At 33.4% G+C, this 19,812-nt stretch overlaps 1 protein-coding gene across 6 annotated transcripts in view; it reads left to right on the top strand.

Annotated features, from left to right (window-relative positions):
* The window catches only part of LOC113520225 (trithorax group protein osa), a 127,427-nt gene that overhangs the window by 93,519 nt on the left and 14,096 nt on the right, over nucleotides 1-19,812 (top strand). For 4 of the 6 annotated variants that reach the window (XM_052898153.1, XM_052898156.1, XM_052898157.1 and 1 more), the window contains exons 6-9: nucleotides 14,548-14,831; nucleotides 15,016-15,211; nucleotides 15,494-15,651; nucleotides 17,461-17,502. In XM_052898153.1, coding sequence (XP_052754113.1) covers nucleotides 14,548-14,831; nucleotides 15,016-15,211; nucleotides 15,494-15,651; nucleotides 17,461-17,502 — 680 coding nt within the window. The remainder of the gene's footprint in view (nucleotides 1-14,547; nucleotides 14,832-15,015; nucleotides 15,212-15,493; nucleotides 15,652-17,460; nucleotides 17,503-19,812) is intronic. The other 2 variants (XM_052898155.1, XM_052898154.1) reach the window with 1 other exon arrangement.

Raw genomic sequence — 19,812 nt, 5'->3', positions numbered from 1 at the left:
CTTACCCCCGCCGCACCGTCGAGGCGAACACGCAAAACAGGACTTGCCACCCCGGAGCTCGGTGCGACGCGTCACCCTTATGTGCCGGACCGTACATCGTCTCGGCGGCCTCCAAATGAAAGTCTCGAAACAATATTTGAAAAAAAAAAAACATAATCAACAACATAGTTCCTTATGTCGCATTCGCCGTTACCCGTGTGAATCGTCAACGATAATGAACCAAGGAATTCCCCGTTTATTAATCAGAAATGATGATTTAATCGTGAATGATAAAGTCGATTTACAAGTGTTATAAAGACATATTTTTTCTATAGATTATTATTTGTTTCTTTTCATTCAAATTGGCCTTGGATGAGTTCATCCACCTAGAGCCTTATATACTTACCCCTCATTCGTATACGCGTACCAAAGTCGTTGGATAAGGTTACTCACACAAACATCGGAGAGAGATTTTTAATCTTTTCTATGACTAATATTTGTTTTTTAACAATTGATATCGATAATTAAGACGCATTTTATTTGTATCAGTACTACGTAGTTGCAATTCCTTTGTAAATTTATTATTTTTATTTCGTTACAAACGTCCTTTATTGGCTGTTTGACTATATTTCTCTTCGTCCCGTATCCGTGAACGTGAATATGCTACTAATAGACAGAGAGACAACCAACTACATTTCGCATTTATAAAATTAGTGCCTTGCTAATTACAGAGACAATCGCCTCATTAACTCATACCAACTTTTTTAACTTTAATTGTTTCTAAATTCCATATTTTCGTGGAAAGCAAATATATTCACTTCCAATTATTATATGTATAACGTGCGATTTTTGTATACTTACTTTTTCATAGTAGTAAAAAAAAAATTATAAAGCTAATTATTATTATTATAATAATTATTGAAACGATAAAGTTATTTAATACGAAAAATTGCCGTCATGTCTTAGAGGCGTCATTCTATTATACGGGATTATATTAAAATCAATCTATGAAGCTTAATTTTACATATACCAAACAGCAGGTTATAGCTAAATAGAAAGCCCGCTGTTTCGTATATGTAAGATTCATAAATACTGGTTCTTGTTTGGTTGGTCCCTAAACTACATACGAGTAATAAATGTTGTAAATTTTATAATGGTAATGCAACATAAAAATGTATTCATTCCACTTTCTATTACAACTTGATAATTGTATTAGAAATGTAAAACTTTGTAAACACGTTTAGATGGTGTAAATCAAACATGCTTAAACGGCTGAACGGATTTGAATGGAATTTAGACGGACCATATCAAGATGCTTTTTATCTCATAACAATGTGGGTAGCGGCGCAAGAAACAACTAGTAGGTAATAATAATAAATATTTAATGCTCTAGTTTATTTTTATCTAATTCGTTCATTTGTGTAGCTCAAAAGATAAGTTTTATCATGACCACGGATCAGTTTTTTATACGAATTCAAAATGATAATAAGCAAAACATTTTCTTTGTTAGGTATAATAATATCTATTTTTCGCCAATGAGTCACAAGATTGTATTATAATTAAATCTACTTCTAATATTTGTAGTTTTAATGATATAAGACAATATATATACAATATAGTATTGGATTGTTGACTATTTTCCCGGAAACAATTTACTACTCATTGATAAAGACATTACGTAAGCTTCATTCATACATTATAAAAATTCCGATGTGTACATGTGAACTTGGATTCATATAATATTACATTTGGCTTACTGTTGGTGTTGTAAATGTATATGTGTATTTAAAACATCTGGACATTACTGGACAATGGGAAAATACTTCAACTGACAAGATGCCGTAGGAACAGAATTTATTTTCTGTTTATTCAATCATACCGTATAAAGTAGGCGACATGTAACATTAACGAACGGCTTTCGTTGTTTGTGCGTATCAAAAGCGACCACTTCGTTTCGATATGCCTTAAAAAGCAATTTGCCGTAAACCGGCTGTAACGAACAGCGATCGCGAAGGCGTCGTGTTTTGTTAACACCGCCGAAGTCGAAGTCGAGCGCGGCTTTCTCAAAACATCGGCTGTATAAGTCGTTGAGTGGCCGAGCGACTGCCGCCGCATTCGAATACCGGTTATATGACCGCAATACGCCGTCACCGCGCGCAGGCCTCGTCCCCGTCGAAATCACTTATTCCACTTCCAATGCTGCATGCCTTTCTCGAAAGCTGACGGCAAGGAGAATTGCCCCTGCTATGTATAGCGCCTTCATGAAATGTTTGCGGCTGCACGCCGCAATGGTGGGAGGCTAACATGACTGTATGACGTCAACCGTTCGGCTCGTCGGACTTCTTGACTCTCAACAAACACGATGTGAATATGTGAAGTGACGAGTTAGAAAATTTAAGACTAAACTACATACTAAGAAAAACATAGCCAACGATAACAAATACGTTCATTTAATAATAATAATTTATAATAGTTGACATTAATACGATTGAATGAACTAATTATATATATGTTAAAGATTTTTTGTTATATCGTTCTTATATACAAAATCTAATCTTGGAATTATTCCAATAGATACTTTTTTTGCTTAACATTTATATATGGTAAACCGGAATTTCTTTTACCTGCATTTTAAATCTGTTTTTTTTTTTATTTCTGACGGACCATAACGCAACTATTCCCATTCTTGAATTCACCGTCTATGCCACAATTTCTTATGTCTTGTGGATTTCTCGCTTGGTAATGATTCTGGTTCATCAGTTCAGACATTCGCTAAATGTGATTAAATGACTACGCTATTACAACGGGATCACAGCAATTGGACAGCAATGTTTTGGAGTGTATTTCTTATCCAAATTTTATCTGGCTCCTATCCCTGTGATTCGCTAGCCAATTTCAACTGTATGTGTCTGGTGTCTAGTCAAACTTTGAGCACCATTTGTGAAACCTGATAGAATGCACAGCTCTATTCTCTATAATTTTACTTATTAATAATAATAATGGAAGATTTTACATTGTGAACTTATGAAAACTAGTTTCAGTTATGTTTTGTTTAAAGTGTTTCTCTACTATATTACAGAACGAGATTAATTATTCACGTTTTAATACAATTTTTGTTTTATATGTTTATGTGAAGTATATCATCAAGACTTATTTTATTAAATTCTTAAACTTTTAATAATTTCTTTAGCTTTCTACCAGGTAACTATTCTTCTATCCAAAAAAGGTATATGGCCCTGTCTGGCCGACGTACGTGATGATGGTATAATCGTTAATTATATTGGGTTGTAAAAAAAGGAACAGTGATGTTCCACGAATTAAAACAATTTCATTAACAAACTCTAAGCTTTTATAAGGCGATACGTCAATCTCATTGAAAATAACAATTTATCTTTTCTTGCTCTTTTAATCATATATGTAGGGCAACTTTATTTACGACTACTCCCAAATATTTATTTACCTATATTAATTGAATTAATTGCTCCATACAAATTGAAAATTATATAAATTAATAATTCTCAGTATTCAATACTATATTAATATACTTAATATGTATGTGTACATTGACGAAGTGTTGTAGAATTTTAAACGAATTCACATGTGATGTTACGATGAAACATATTATTCATAAATATTTGCTTCAAATAATACTACATAGTGATAATTATCAGTAGCATTAGCATCGAAATATTGAAAAAAAGACCCTTTGTGTATTACTTTCATTTACATATTTCTATTAGGGTACATAAATGTTGAATCTTCTTTAATGAAGTTTTTTCTGCAAGCACAAGACTTCAATTAAAACAAGTAGCTACATATTAGTATTAATTTTTTATGTAATAAGTTTGCTGATTTCTAAAATACAATATTTAATATATTTAAACGAAATGTACTAGATTAACTATTTACTATCGTAGAGTTATATATTACATTTTAGTTGAGATAGTATACATAAATGCTGATAGTTGCGACTGTTGAGTACCGCGCGCAGAAGTATTGATCGATGACCAGTTAGACGGTAGGATCTTACAGGTAGCGGGATACGCCACCGATAGCGCAGAATACAAGAACATGTTGCATTTATTAAATGGGATCCTAATTCGACATTTGTAAATCCTTATCATTGTTACACTGGTCAATAGTAAAGATGAATTATTATAATTTTTAATTTGAGTTTAAATTATCCAATTATCATTCTAGTACTTTATGATCTTTATCTTTGGCATAAAATAAATACAAGAACTCGTAATAATTGCATTGTCGTAGTAAAGAAGATATATATGGTTTAATAAATTTACGTTTCCAAGAAGCGATATTGGATTTTGAAAGACATGTAAATACGACATTGATTGCATTCTTTTGAAAGGAAATCGCTACACCTTTAATATTATTTAAAACTTCGTTCATGCAATCGTTTATAAATAACTTTGATATTCGACTTTATTCGAGGAAAACAAGAATCAATAAATGAAGTTTTTTTTTTTTATACTTCTTTGTTTTTAGTTTTTTATGAGTGTCCTTATCCTCGTGAACGAAATGGGCAATTTTATAGCATCTACCCATCAGATTGAAAGGAATATGTGTTTTTGGGCACCTAAATAAAAAAAATAAACTCATGTTTATCGACCGTATTGTGCTCGTTTCCAATCCAACTTCCATCGTTATTTTAACACAATGAAGCCGCAATACCGCAACCCGACGCGTTCGAAGGTGAATTGCGTATTGTTTGAAGCCCGTATACAACGTGACTTTCGAAAATGACTTTAATTTTCGTCCAATAAGGTTTATTTTGCGCGTGTCTGTATATCAGGTGTGTTAAAGAAATTTCTACTTTAATCGTTATGTTTTAAAGTAGTAAGTTCTGATACAGTGCTCCGTATACAATATACGGGCACTAAAAGCGTTTCGCAGTCGGCCGTCGTGCGTATCGGCTGGCGAGCGCAGGAATGTCATCAACTAAGATAAGGCGAGCATTGAGGAATGCAATCGTACAGTTCAGGATTTTTTCACTCTGTTTCTCATGTAGCTAAAGATGACAGGACCTTACAACCGGACTGTAATATAACTTAGAATTAATTTTTTTGACACATAATTGCTTAATTATTTCATTATTTTTGCCAGTGTTTACTTGTACCATTTACATAAACCTATCTTATATGCCCTTTATGAAATGAATTATGACATTGGAATTATATACATAAATTCATGACCAAACCGACACAACGTACTTAAAAGGATCGAAACAGAATTTTAATGTTTTGGTGGTACTGGTAATGCTCGTAAATTAGCTTCAACACGATAATAATCTCCGCTAAGCACTCTTAATACAACTACACCTGCTCTCATTATGCACGACCACGAGCCACATTACAAAAACGAAAACGGGGATTATGTATACAGAGTGGCAGGTGTGTGCATTTGTCGTCACACAAAATGCCTCTATGTGCAGCCACGTGCCTCGCGTCCTTGGTAAGGCCAACGACCTCTGATTTACAAAAAAAAAAGAAACAAAACGCTTTTTGCTCCGATCCAGCCATAATGTTTGTTTTGATCGTTTCACGTAAATGATCTGTCGTGGTTTATTTTGAATACTTTTTTGTGAAGGATCGATGAGATCTTTATTATTATTTATGATCATTCTTGCCCTGCATTCAATCTATTCTTGATTTGTTGCGTATATAATGTTCTTATGAGTAAATTTCAAGTGATTCTTATTAATAACAGTTTAATATTATTTTATTAAAAATCTGTCATTATTAATTTAAATGTGTGGATAGGTAATATTGTTACAAGTAGTGAATTATTCGATACGTTTAATTGACCAATTCTAGTCTATTATATATTCATATACGGTATCATTTCATCTTTAAAAAAATATAGTATACGATACATTACTTGGTAATATACCTAGTGGCTGATACCACTACGTATAAAGCACACAGTTAATCAAGTTAGTGCTCGATCGATCAATCTCAACATAAAGAAGACGTACTTGAAACAGCGACCTGTTGCGGAGGCTGCGGTCCCGACTGCCCATCGTCTAATTGTATTCAGATTACCCCGGAAAAGTGATAAATCTCGACGAGTCAAGGTCGACGGAGGGTTCGACAGCCCATTCACCCCGTTCCTGTCTGCCCCCTCGGCTAATGGTGCGGACATTCTTTCCCCGACCTTGTCCAGACTTGCTAGTATTTATACTATATATATATGCATTGAAGTCTACCTCCCACCCATTGGGTAGGTATATACATCACATAATAGTATAACCACCCATAAGTCGTAACCCAATGTAATAGGTACATAACATTCGTAAGAAGAGATCGTTCCCCAATGACCCGATATGCTCTTAAGTTGAATACATCACTTCTGAAAATAGTAATTTACAAATATTATATTAATAGTAGTACATTTCTTGTTTAAGAATTTTCATTTATTAGATTTAATTTTCTCTGTATCTTTTTTGTATATCCAGTTTCGAACTGATTTCGATATTTCAATAGGGTTTAGTTTTATAATCAATAAAGTTAATTTTGATGTTCACTTCTAATGCCATATTATTATAGTTACTTCTTTTTTTTTTGTGGAGTAAATTAAATTAATAAGGAATGTATAAAGTAACATTCCTTATTAATTTATTTTTAAATTTAGTTAAATTACCTGGTGGCAGTTTCAAATGTGACATAGAATAAAATATTACATTAGCAACTTTAAGGATGTTTGTATTCAAAGAAAACGAACTGATTCATATTTAAGAAACTTGTTTTTAATCCAATTTAATCAGACATAGACGAAGCAAGTAACTTAATTTAAATGCGTATCACTACTGAACCAGTTGACACGATGTTACAAAAGCTATTTATTGATTGCAATGTAAATTGCCCTCCCTCCGATGTAAATTCTTTCGTAAATATTTCTATCCATTCATATTCCATCGCTAATATTGTCTTTTAAACTTTTTTCAAAACATAATTTGATGATTATTCTGTACTCATCCAACCTCTAAAAGAGCCTATTTCTGTCGATTGCTTGGGTACCTCTGTCCCATTCGTGTTTCAACCGTGAAGCAGTTGTGTTTGCATGGCTGTGTTTCGGTTTGAAGGGTGGGATATGGCGTGAATTTACTGGGTACAGAGGAATAACACCTGAGTCCTCAGGAATGGCAACGCATAGGGGTATCATGGGCGAAACAGTATACTCTGTTATGTCCATGGTACTGCTCATGTCTATAGGCGACGGTTACCACTTTCCATCAGGTGGGCCGTCAGCTTGTTTGCCATTCTAAGTTCTATAAAAAAAAAAAAAAAAAAAAACCATAACTTCGACAAGACAGTTGTAATATTTATTTTAACTCGCATCTATATAATACTCAATAAAGAAAATTTCATTATAATGGCCTCAGCTTGTACGACGATGCACCCTGATGGCTTTATATTACAGACAAATAATTCCAAAAATTGTTTTAACTTAATGTACTTTAGGGATTACAAGAAACACGTAATATATTTTTTTTTTTCAATAATTAATTTTCGAAATAATCTCTTTATACTCATAAGTGTTAGTGTGTGGATTAAAATAATAAAGTTCTGTTTAATATTTTTTATATTGATAAATGGTATGGAGGAATTGTCATTGTATAATTTTTATTAACCTTTTAGTAAATAATTAATTACATATTTCTCACTTTTTTGTGGGTTTATATTGTAAATTATATCGTCATAGTCGTAGATTACTGACGGATCTGACAAATATTAAATATATTGATTTGCCAGTATTTTAGGACTATGGCGATATACATATATTGTAAATTATTTATTTTGTATATGTGAATTTCAGAAGTAAGTTACTACTTTTAGATGGCATGTCGTGATAAAATGTGAACCAAATCTACAGTTAAGCTTTAGAGGCATAATTGTTAAAATCACATCCAATTTAGTACAGTAGATTTTGCATAATCCTGCAACAAACACACGTACAGACAACTATATATATTTCCTAAGAACAGGCATCGTCTAAATACAATATAATAGTAAGATATGAATGTTTGAAAAAGGACCCTGACATCGTACTGCAGGCAGTAACATCAGAAAAACAAGCAACGTTATTAGCGTCTGCTGCCATCAGAGTAAATGGGTCGCCAAACACGGCCGCCTTCGTGACGCCACCGTTTGTCTCAACTAGGCCGCTCTTGTTAACGCCATTGTCTGTGCGCCGTTTATACTCTATGTTTAGATCATTCGTGGTAATGTTTTTGGTGACTACCATCCATTATATTCGGGGTCTCTAATAGTTGTATTGTTATTATTGTATAATTTATTTATATTTAACATTCTCATACAACATAGCTTTTCTATGTAATCATGGGTATGTATTTAAGAAAGAAATGAGTATTTCTATCAGTTGTTGAGTCTTGTATTACGAGCTCTACTTAATTTGGGCCTAGATGGCGCCTTATTAAGGATCTTTGTTTTATTTATCTGTGCATAATTTTATTATTGCTATTTTAAGACACAATTACATGGTATTACAAATATGTTTTTTTTTATACTTTTATTCTATCTATCTATCTATCTATCCATTTAAGAGCTGTGCTCTTGTCGATGGAGCTCTTGCCACTCACTACGATTTTCAGCGAGTCTCTTCACCTCTTGATACGACACGACACCAACTCCTTCCTTGATCTGCCTGATGTAACTATGTCTCGGTCTCCCTCTCCCCCTTCTTCCTTCCTACTTTTATTATCAATATCAAATTTCTTACATTTATAGATGAAAGACAAATACACAGACATGAAATAAATAAAAACTTAAGATAGAAAATCTATTTTCTTAAAAGGTATAAAAAAAATATAGATGAAGTTTGTGCATTTTCACCCAATAATATATAGAGCAAAAGAGAATTAAAGCCGAGTTGGTTCGACTAATGTATTGTCTTATCACCAAACTTGTGGGTTAACCATTATTAATAATAATTACTTAATTACTTTGTAAATAATTAAGTTAGTTTGCTAGAAATATGTTAACTGTCTTGTACTACGCTAATATATTGTAATAACACTTGCCATGTGATTAAATTTACATAATATTGTCTAGTCGTATTTTCTGTTCCACTATTGTAGTAAATTAAATAAACAAGTGTTACATATTATGTACTACTACAATATATGGCGCCAAAAATTATAAATGGCATTTAATATACATAACTAACGGGGTTTTGCCATGTTTGTTTATTTATATGAACGCGCCGATATTATATATTTTAATTATATAACGACGTTTTCATATAAATAGTATAATTACGATCTTCTTCTCCTCTTTTTCCCATATCTATTTGGGGTCGACATAATATATTTGTTTCTTCCATTCATCTTTATTTGCAATCATCTCACTGGTCACTTTCTAGCCATGTCACCTCTCACGCAGCCCACTCATCTCTTTTTTGTTTTTTTGTGCACTTATAACCATCCATATCCATACGTAATACTTGTATTTTTGTGTAAGAACGATGTATGTATAGTCATTAATAGAAATTATAATTATGAATGTTTATAATGCTGTTTCGATATTTGTTATTTAATTACAGTCGTAGATCTTTTTTTAATAATATTATTATTCAATAACATATCTACTATTAATTCATTCTAATTCATGAGGGCAAAGATGCGACATAATACAATTATAATTTCTACAATTTGGTTAAAGTTCAATAAAAATAATGTACTACTTCTTTATTTATGATTAAAATTGAATGGTCGTTCGTTTGAAGTTCTATCTAAAATTGTTATTAACACATTATTTATTAATTGATTTGTCAACTGGGAAACAAAATGTTGCCAGTTATAATTTTATAATCATAATACGTATACTAGAGAAACCAAACTCATTTCTCTTTCAAATAAAAACAAAAAAATACACTATCGTTTTATGCTAAAATTTGTTCATGATTATGACGAATATTTTTTTCTGTTACCGTCATATTGTGTTCAGTTACAGTTAACCAAGTGTATGTGTTTGAGGTAGGTATTGGTGTACTGGACTGGTAGGTGGTTGGAATCTAATAATGGTACCGGTTAGGTGCTCAGCGGCCGCGCGGCCATGTCGGCGTGGGTCGTGTTCGTGACTCTGGGTTTTGCCAATGCAAACAATTATATGACAGTTCTTTACCTATTTGATTAACTAAGTATGCCATTTTGTTTGACATCATTTGGCTTTCTGTTCATGTTTTTTGTTTACAAATTTAAGTCAGGCCAATCCTATGAAACAAGTAACAAATGAAAGAGATTATTTAATCAGAATTTGTTTATGATTAGTTGTTCATTTAAATTGGCTCTATCGATAAGCAATCGTCCTTTCGGTCACCAACGTGCTTTTTTATTATTTTGATATGGAATAGGTAATGCTAGCGGTTTTTGAACAATATCTTATATTCATACATAAAATACTTCGAATCATCCGCGCAAATTTATAAAATGCGCGTGTAAATGTCATGTTATTTGAATTAATGACATTGTAAACCATCGCAGATTTGAAACCTTTGCTAAGTTCATTCAAATACATATAACTTCATGGTTCATCCAATGAACATCTATAAACAGCATTGGATGCCGAATGGTTATTTAATCGTTCGGTATTTGCAAAATGTTTTGAGCCATTCTTTCTTACATTGTGGTATTATGGTAAAGTGATAGTGGTTTAGTGTCGGTTATCAATTTGGTATTTCGCGGTGCGGGCTCGTTTGCGGTGTAATATAGGCAAGCAGATATACGAGTATGTTCGGAATGTATTTCGGCTTACTACCACCTTTACATGGTCACCCGCAGATAGGGTTGTCATTTGTAAAATCAATAATTTTGATAAAATATTGGATATCATGGATTTCTTATTTCAAAAGCAGGACAACTTATAGTCTATATTACCAATACAATAAAATTTTAAGAACCGGCTCTGAAATATTAACCGTTTACGATACTCCGTTTCGAAGCCTCCCGATGAAGACAAATCCGCGGAAAATTGGAACGGACAGCAACCCTATCTTTAGATAACTCGCTGCCCGTCGCAATGTAGTCCCAGACGAGGACGGATGATTGAATTATCAAATATATCATCTTTTTATTTTAAAAGTTTTTATTTCATTACATTTTGTGTTTATTTCATGCGTGAAACTTGATCAGCTTTATCATTGTATTTGATTCAATGTAATGATTAATTGCGTCCTTATATCCATAAAGTGGAAGTAAAAGAAACAAATGTATCATTTTGATAATTATTTGTATGAATTTCACAAGTAAATAAGTATAATATGTTATAAAGTTTTTTTTTCATTATTATTGAAATTTAAGTATATAATAATTTAATAAATCATTAAGTATCCCAGTAATCTGCTAAGCGGTGAAAGTTCTAGAGAAACACAAATACGTTTATATTATTATAATATTAGTACAAATTCACACACATGACCATATTTTAAAATTATACAGGAAAGCGAAAGACAAGTAAACTGTTTACTGTTTACAGTCCAATACACAGTTATATATTTTCAAATCAATCTTGAAAATGACTTGCTACGTGTGAGTGAAAGTTGTTTACATTTAAATTTAAACATTGGTGACTAACAGTATTTCGATGAAGTAATATTAACAAACAATGAATAATAACACATTCTCTTAATTTAAATTTCGCCTGGTTTAGTATGTGTTCATTATAAATTTTGTAATGTGAAAGTGAATATTATTGGTATCGTGTCTTTTATATCTGTTACTGTAAAATAAAAAATAAAACTATTAAACAACTTCAAATAAATAAATAAATTGGCATAGATAGTTAGAAACTAAAATACGTGAGAAATCAAAAACAAAGTCGGGAGTAATATTTTAACGATAGTGTTGTCTGTCGAGTCCCTTGTAGGCAGATAATATTTAGAATACAACGATAAAATAATAAGATTTAAAATAGCTTGTAAACAGTGTAAGTGTATTTATATATATTTGTCCGTTTAGTTATTATATAAGTATTAATAATGATCACTGTGGCGTAAAATAGTAAGTGTGTATATACGCTATGTAAAGGAGTTCGTCGCGTGTACCTGAGACGATAGGAAACTAACTTTACTGAATTTTTTTTTTAATTATATTTTATTTGCTGCACATAACAGAAGTTTACAAATACAAACTTAAAACAACTTGCAAGTACATGTATTGTTCAGGTAAATTTCCCATTTCATGTGTACACAGCATCCAATAATAAATACGACTGTAACAAAACCATTTCAATAATTTGTGATAAAAATTAAAACATAAAAAAAGATAAATAAAAAACAAAAGTTAAAAGAATTGTTCATTTTCCGCTTTCTAATAACATCGGGAAATCGCTATTAGCCTAAGAATCAGGTATTGCACTAATTAAGAGTTAGTTATTACCTGATGTTAAATTTATCCAAGAAATATTTCCTAGGGTTTGTATGACGGGGTATTTACAAGCTGTGTTTTTGCAATATGCAAACGGACTCCGTTCATGCTGCAAGCCTACATAGAAAATGGTGACTATCATCAAACTGATATGTTTACCCAAATTGTAGTATGTAAATATAAACAACTATTGTGGTAAATTATGTTTTCTCTAATATAAAATGTAATGTCCTGATTAAACTGACACTGATAACAAATATTTGAAATGTTCCACATAGATGCTTTTCTTATTTTGTTATCACCGCATCCTGCGAAGTCTAATTCTCTTGAGAACTGGAGAAATGGGGTTTCGTGTGGATGAAATCGTAGAATATCGATTTTGTATAGGGAGCTTAGGACCATTGCTTATGACAGTCGATGGTGGAGGCCTATGATCAACAGTGAATAGATAATGGTTGATATGATGATGATAGTTGCGACCATTTTTTTTCACGTATTCTTATAAGACTAGACTTTTCCGCATCGTCATTTGTATGCTTCCTAATGCAATGTTTTTGCTAATAAAAAATTAAAGTTGAAGACAACAAACCTTTTTAAATTATCAAATGCAAGAATACATTGCATAAGTAAGTATTCAAGTGACGATGTGGGAAAGTAAAGACCTCGGTTCGGAGGTACGCACGAGCCCGGCGGTGACGGGCGCTGCCCTTGAACGAGCTGGTTCTGCGCCATGACCAGAATTGCATGCCGACTGCCGCTGTCGCCGTTGCCTAACAAAGAACAATTTTGATATCTTTATAATAAGGCCTATATGAAAACAGATAGTGATATGTTAGCATCGATAACGGCCAAATCAATAAGCAAATTCCAAATGAAAGCTTTGTTGTGTAATCGAGTAAATCGCATGCTTCGTCACGTCGCTTTGTTATGTTTAGAATCTCGTTATTGTTCAATGAAAACCCGCCGCATAATTTATGACTGGGTAATAAAGGTTATGTAATTCTAAACAATCGGCTCACTAGGAATGCGGTCAAGTGTAGATGTATCACATATCTATTTATCAACATTTGGCGTGCTATTTTTACGAGCGGTGGTTGGTTGCCGGCCGGCGGGACGACCCCATTACCGTGGCACTATACTCATTAAAGGTCGCCGTAAACAAATAGATGTGTATAGGTGGGCGCGTATGGTATATGCTCTGTTATCTATGATTCACCGGCGCCCCGCTGTCTGTCGACTGTCTGATCGCACTGACACAATATAATGGCCCGATAATGGGCAACTGATGAGATTAAAGCGGCGACCCACCCACTTAACAATTTTTATTTATTTACGTTTTTGGGGCATTAAAATTTTACGCTCATCGAATTTGTCTCCAACATGACGATATAAATTTTAACTGCTGACGGCAGTACCTTTATAACAAGCCGCGTTAGATAACATGAGTAATAGGGTCTTGATCTGGCGTAACTATAACCGAGCCCAAATCGACCCACATAAAAGTTGCAATACCACTTTCGACGTCGCAAATCACAGACAGCTATATCTCGGCCTCGGTCAATGCGTTGCGTGCATGTCGTATGCACATATACGGATGCAATAAAGTGCAGCGAGAATTCGCAGGCTAGCGGTGCATGCCGCTCACGTGCCTGTAGAAAACGAGAGTGATCGGGTGCGTCTCTCCTCCCCCCATGCTCACGATTGATGAAAGCCTAAGGTTATTTGTTCTACATTCTATGTACTAGGAACGAACTTTCGTTCATAGCTTTTTCTTTGAAAAAAAAAATAAATTGCGGAAAATTCTGTATTTACACAAATTCAGTGAACACAGATACTGGGGGCTCTATTTATATATCGCTGTTAAATTGACTATTCATCTATTCAAGATAATAATGAAAATGGAGGTTTCCACGACTAGTCTTGATCACATTAGTTTAGTAGGCTTAAATAAAGATGTGTTTCAATGTTGATCCCCCAACGATTTTTTTTTCTGTATAAACAAAGCTGTCTTAGATACTTTCATATAAGTAATAAACGATGGGGGAAAAAGGTCTGGAATAAGCAATACGATACGTCTGTCCACATTCTAGATTAAAACGAAAGACTATCCTTTATTAATTGATCTTGGGTTATCGTTAGTATTAAATATTGTTGTTATTGTTTTACAGGCACACAGAACGTAACGATGCCGCCGCGAACATCGTCATCGCTGTCGGACGGCAGCGGAGGCGCACCGCGGGGCGCAGCGCCAGGTCCGGGGCCCGCCGCCGGGCCGGTGCCGCCCGGTGCCAGCGCCATGGTGGCGCAGCCCTATGGTCACCACACGCCTTACAAAGCGTCTCCATACGCGCCGCAGTCGTATGGATACCCACCAAGGAACCACCACCCATATCCATACGCTGGTTACCGCCCACCGCCGCCACATCCACCACAGCATTATCCGCCACTCAAGGTACTTTTAATTGTTCTAATCAGGAATTAATGTAATATTTGTAGATTTCTAAGTAATTAAAAGTGACTCTTTGAGGAGTACACGTTAATAAAGCTAGTTTCATCTCTTAGTAAATTATTTGAACCTGAGTTATTGTTACCCTGTTATTTGTCTATATAATGTTCACCTATTGTAATCATTCCAGCAACAGGGCCGGCACATGGGCCCCCCAGGTGCAGGTATCAGCGGCGGTGATGGTGTGATGCCGCCACCGACCGCCCCGGGCGAATCGCACGACAATGGACCCGCGGCACCAGCTACGGCACTCGTCACCACTGGCCCAGATGGAGCGCCTCTCGATGAAGGCAGCCAACAAAGTACGCTGAGCAACGCCTCCGCTGGTGAGAATGATACACAGTTATACATTCTATCAGACGTTGATTGGAGACAGACGATGAAGTATTGTATGTCATCTTCCATTGAACCAACTTTTAGGCAGGTTAAAAAAAAGCCTTTTTTGATCTTACTTCAACAAAAATATTGTGTTTCTGTTCGAGTTAAAAATACAGCATGTGTAAATAAACAAAATATCAAGATTTAAGGAACTGTCGAGGGATTTCCTCGTAGTTTTATTTCGTTTATAAAGTATTTTCCGTAACATGTAGTGATTTCGCCAATTCCAGCGTCGGGCGAGGAGGCGTGCGGCACTGCGAAGGCGGCACGCAAGGAGTACGGTGCGGGCAGTGCGGCTCCCTCGCCGTCGCCGGGCGGCGGCTCGCATTCTTCTGTACACGATGACTACGACGCTTCGCCCTCGTGGCCGCGCCCGCCACCCAGTCCCGTGAGTCCATCCACACCATTTGGACATACAGTTGTAATAATAAGTATAGGCTGCCGACATACACGCTTTATTCACACATTGACGAATTGTGAGCTATTCAAGTTGTGAATTATTACGAAACGTAAGTTATTACGACTCATGGGTTACTGCGGCTCGAGTCGTGAATTATTACGAATCGTGAATTATTACGAGTCGTGAATTATTACGAATCGTGAATTATTACGAGTCGTGAATTATTACGAGTCGTGAATTATTACGAATCGTGATTTATTACGAATCGTGAATTATTACGAGTCGTGAATTATTACGAATTATTACGAGTCGTGAATTATTACGAATCGTGAATTATTACGAATCGTGAATAATATTAATTCAGGATCACGCTCACAAAACGTCAAAAATGCATTATACCCAAATTAAGATTTGGTTTATGTGAATGTCTATTCGTCTATGCTAAACATTTTTATAGACGAATCGTCAATCACACAATAAATATATATTGGGCCGTTACTCTATACCTTGTTTATGTATCCTAAAGCAATTTGCTATAGATTATATATAAGTTGTTACATAGATATTTCAATATCAGTATATCTCAAGTGCTTTATGATGAATACACAAGATATTGAGTCACACACAAGTTTTCACAATATATTTATAATTTTCAATATTTCGCGTGTACACTGAACCACTTGATATATTAATTGGCATATCCCTCTAACGTGTTAACGCTTTCTTAAGGCTTCGAAAAGGTCGTTACCAACCCCCAGTAACTAACTTTACTACAAGTTCCTATATTTTTTTTATATAATTATGTATACTATTTATTGATTTTTTTTTCAAAAGATTACAATAGTAAATTTATAATAGATACAAACAATTATAGTAACACTTTATAACAACAACATATTTCGATCACCCTTAATGTGTTGTTATATATACAGAAAAATATTTATTACTACATTTGGAGAAAGTTATAATATACAATATAGTATAAATAATATGTCGTTTTTAATAATTTGCAATTCTTTAAATTATCTCCAAAATACACATAGTTTTCAAAAGTTTCCGTTTCTATAAAAGTCTATACGGGATTATGAAATCTTATTTTCTAAATAAAACTCATGTATAATAGAGGGCTCAGAAATCATGTTTGTAGATAATCAAAATCCAACTAATATCAATATTAATTTGTGGTGTATTAAACGATTATTTTATAATATAATCTTTCATCTATTATAATCACAACTCACATTGAATATAGTGATGGAGTTAGTTATCTGGATCGATCCGTCGGGTCACGGTCGGTCGTAGACAGCGGGGGTCATCGCTTATTGTTCGTAACATTAATGTGCTAAACAAAGCTTATTTGTTAATGTATTAGTTTAATGTATAAACTGTTTGGTTCTGCTCTATTCACAACACATTGTACATGACCTCAACATTTAGTATTTTATTGTGTCCATTATTTTTTTATATCCGTTACATAATATTATATGTTGGACTAGAAAGTATAATACTTGTACACATTAATCGCCAGTATTCCGGACCGTACCAAACTGGCCACTGACCGATATGATTTTACTTCTAGTAATATTGACGATGTAATGGGATATCACTCTACAGGGTTTAAGACCTGACAATATTTGCGATATACTTTAAAATACAAAATGTTGAGTATTTCATTTGTTCAACACACATTTGTAATTGTCCTGTGGTAATAACGGTTTTCGTCGTTTACACATTGTATATATGTGTTTACCTATGCAAGTGTGAGAGGGAAGCATTGCAATTTATCATGTATTTCAGGTATTTAACAGTCACATACCGCCGGAGTCCTACAGATCAAAGGTTTATATCAAGTTCAAAATCATTAAGCATGTGTAGCGCTCAATTCGATTAATTTTCACATATAACTTTTTATAATGCATGGATGTCATCTTCCTTCTGCGTTCAATGACATTTGTTTTAATTGTCGATGCATATTGTAGTTTGTATATCAGACTATTGCCCATACGAAATATCTCGTTTTTACTATGAACCAATGAGTGCTTGGAAAGTATTACGCTTTCTGCTATATTTTTTTTCTTTCTGGTGTTGGCCTTTGCTTTGAGTTTATTTAGAAAACAGATTTTATATTATTATAATGATACGTTTCATTCGCGTAATTTGATTTTTAGTAGAATTTTATAGTATTGACTGTTTGTTTTTAGTTTGCCAAGTTGTAAAGAAAACTAGATACATTTTTATTAGAAACTTCTCACATACATGTCACTATTTAGAATAACTTAGACATAATTATAATAGGGCCATCGATTCTGAAGCATTATTCTCTTATCTATAATTTCCTTCCGATATTTCTGCAAAATTATTAATCTAAGGACCAGTATGAACTAAATTTGAATTGATTCAGAACTTGTTACATTCCATTTAATTATTAATTGGGTAGAACATAATAGTTTATGTAAAGGATAAGTTTAGAGAATGCGCTTCGGAGTGTATCGTAGTAAAAGTCAGTTCTAATTAAAGTAACAATCCATTGTAGTACTTGGTATAGTAAAATGACATAGTAATAACTAATATTTATTTCCTACCTACCTGTTATAAAGAAAAGTACTGGCAATTTTATGCTGAAGTAAACTTTAGTAAGTATTAGAAAGAATAAGTGAAAAAAGACTTTTAGTCTTAACAAAAAATTATTGCTGTGTATAGTTTGTTTATATTTATTGTTGTATTGTATATTGATTATTGAATCATTAATTTTAAATAATGTACCATTATTGTGTCAAAATTATCAGTGATTTATATTAATAATGGCATTGTTACCAGTATTCTTTCTTTATGCATATATATCAATGAAGGAAAATGACTCTTTGGTTTATCTTATATATAAAATCAACATGTGCTTGATTTACCATGTTTGAACACAATTATTCGCCTGCGTGACATATGTACTTATGGTTATTGTATATATTTTATTGCTATTGCTGGAAAGTGTAAAAAGCATGCTATCATAATGTTTGTTTCTGTGTCGCATATATTTGACTGTATCTAAAGTGTTTAATCCGATAGAGCACCATTTAGTTTGTAATGTTTTCAGTTTTTCTTTCTGTATTAATACTTTATAATTGCACGTCAGGTCTTTAGTGAAGGTAAAGAGAAGCAGGAACCCACTGTCCATACATCCATTTTTGCTTTGTCCACTTTAGTACTGTAATAATAATTATCGTAATTAAACAATTGAAATGATAATGAAATTAATCATTTGTTATAGTTAATTTTCGCTTTGTTGACACATATTTTATATACACTATCGAGACTGAACGCGACGCGATTGCAATTAAATAGTAATGCATCGTCTGCATTAAAATTCAGAAGCTCTACCATAAAATGAAATTCGGATTTTTCAGGCTCAATTTTTGTGTTTCGTAATGAAATCGGCCTAGTAAATGGCGCTTAACATTTCGTTCGTCATAAATCCTACATTAATAGTCCAAAAGAATGATTATGTAATTGTCATATTGATCAATATGAATATGTATTATGTAATTTTAACATTAAACTTGTGCATCATTCGGCACTGAAAATTCGGAAAAATATTTCATGGTAGGCCCTCTGGTATGTAGGTACTATTTACCTACAATCGCATCGCGTTAAGTTCCGATAGTATATTTAAAATAATCATATGTCACTTGTTAAATTATATAATTGCAAAAATTTGTTGTATTAATAATAAAATTTAACGCGTAAGTATACACAGATTGCATTAATTGTAGTAGCCGTACGCTATGCCTGAGATATATAATTTTAGATACTAATTTCTAATGTTGTACCTCATAACGACATTACAATTCATAGTATATTGTTCTAATTTTTGGTGTCGATCCAGTATTGTACTTGTGTTAGGGTAATGGACATTAATGACCTGCTACATAACTAATTGAAACCTATCTTAACTCCTCGTACTTTACCGTTTTACTAAGTACCTATATAATAAAATTTTGTAAATAATTAACGAAAAGTCACTATTTGCCCATTTCTATTTTCTTTGAATTAATTGAAATCTTATAAACTAAATAATCCGTACACACAAGGTATTTGAGTCCCAAATGGTGCTTCTATTCTTCACATTACCCGAGATCTGTTATTAAAGTATTGACG

The sequence above is a fragment of the Galleria mellonella genome, unplaced genomic scaffold (genome assembly GCF_026898425.1).
Source record: "Galleria mellonella isolate WM207_F2 unplaced genomic scaffold, CSIRO_AGI_GalMel_v1 utg40, whole genome shotgun sequence".
Classification (NCBI taxonomy): domain Eukaryota; kingdom Metazoa; phylum Arthropoda; class Insecta; order Lepidoptera; family Pyralidae; genus Galleria; species Galleria mellonella.
The sequence above is the reverse complement of the archived record's forward strand: the minus strand, read 5'-3'. Positions and strand labels throughout refer to the sequence as shown.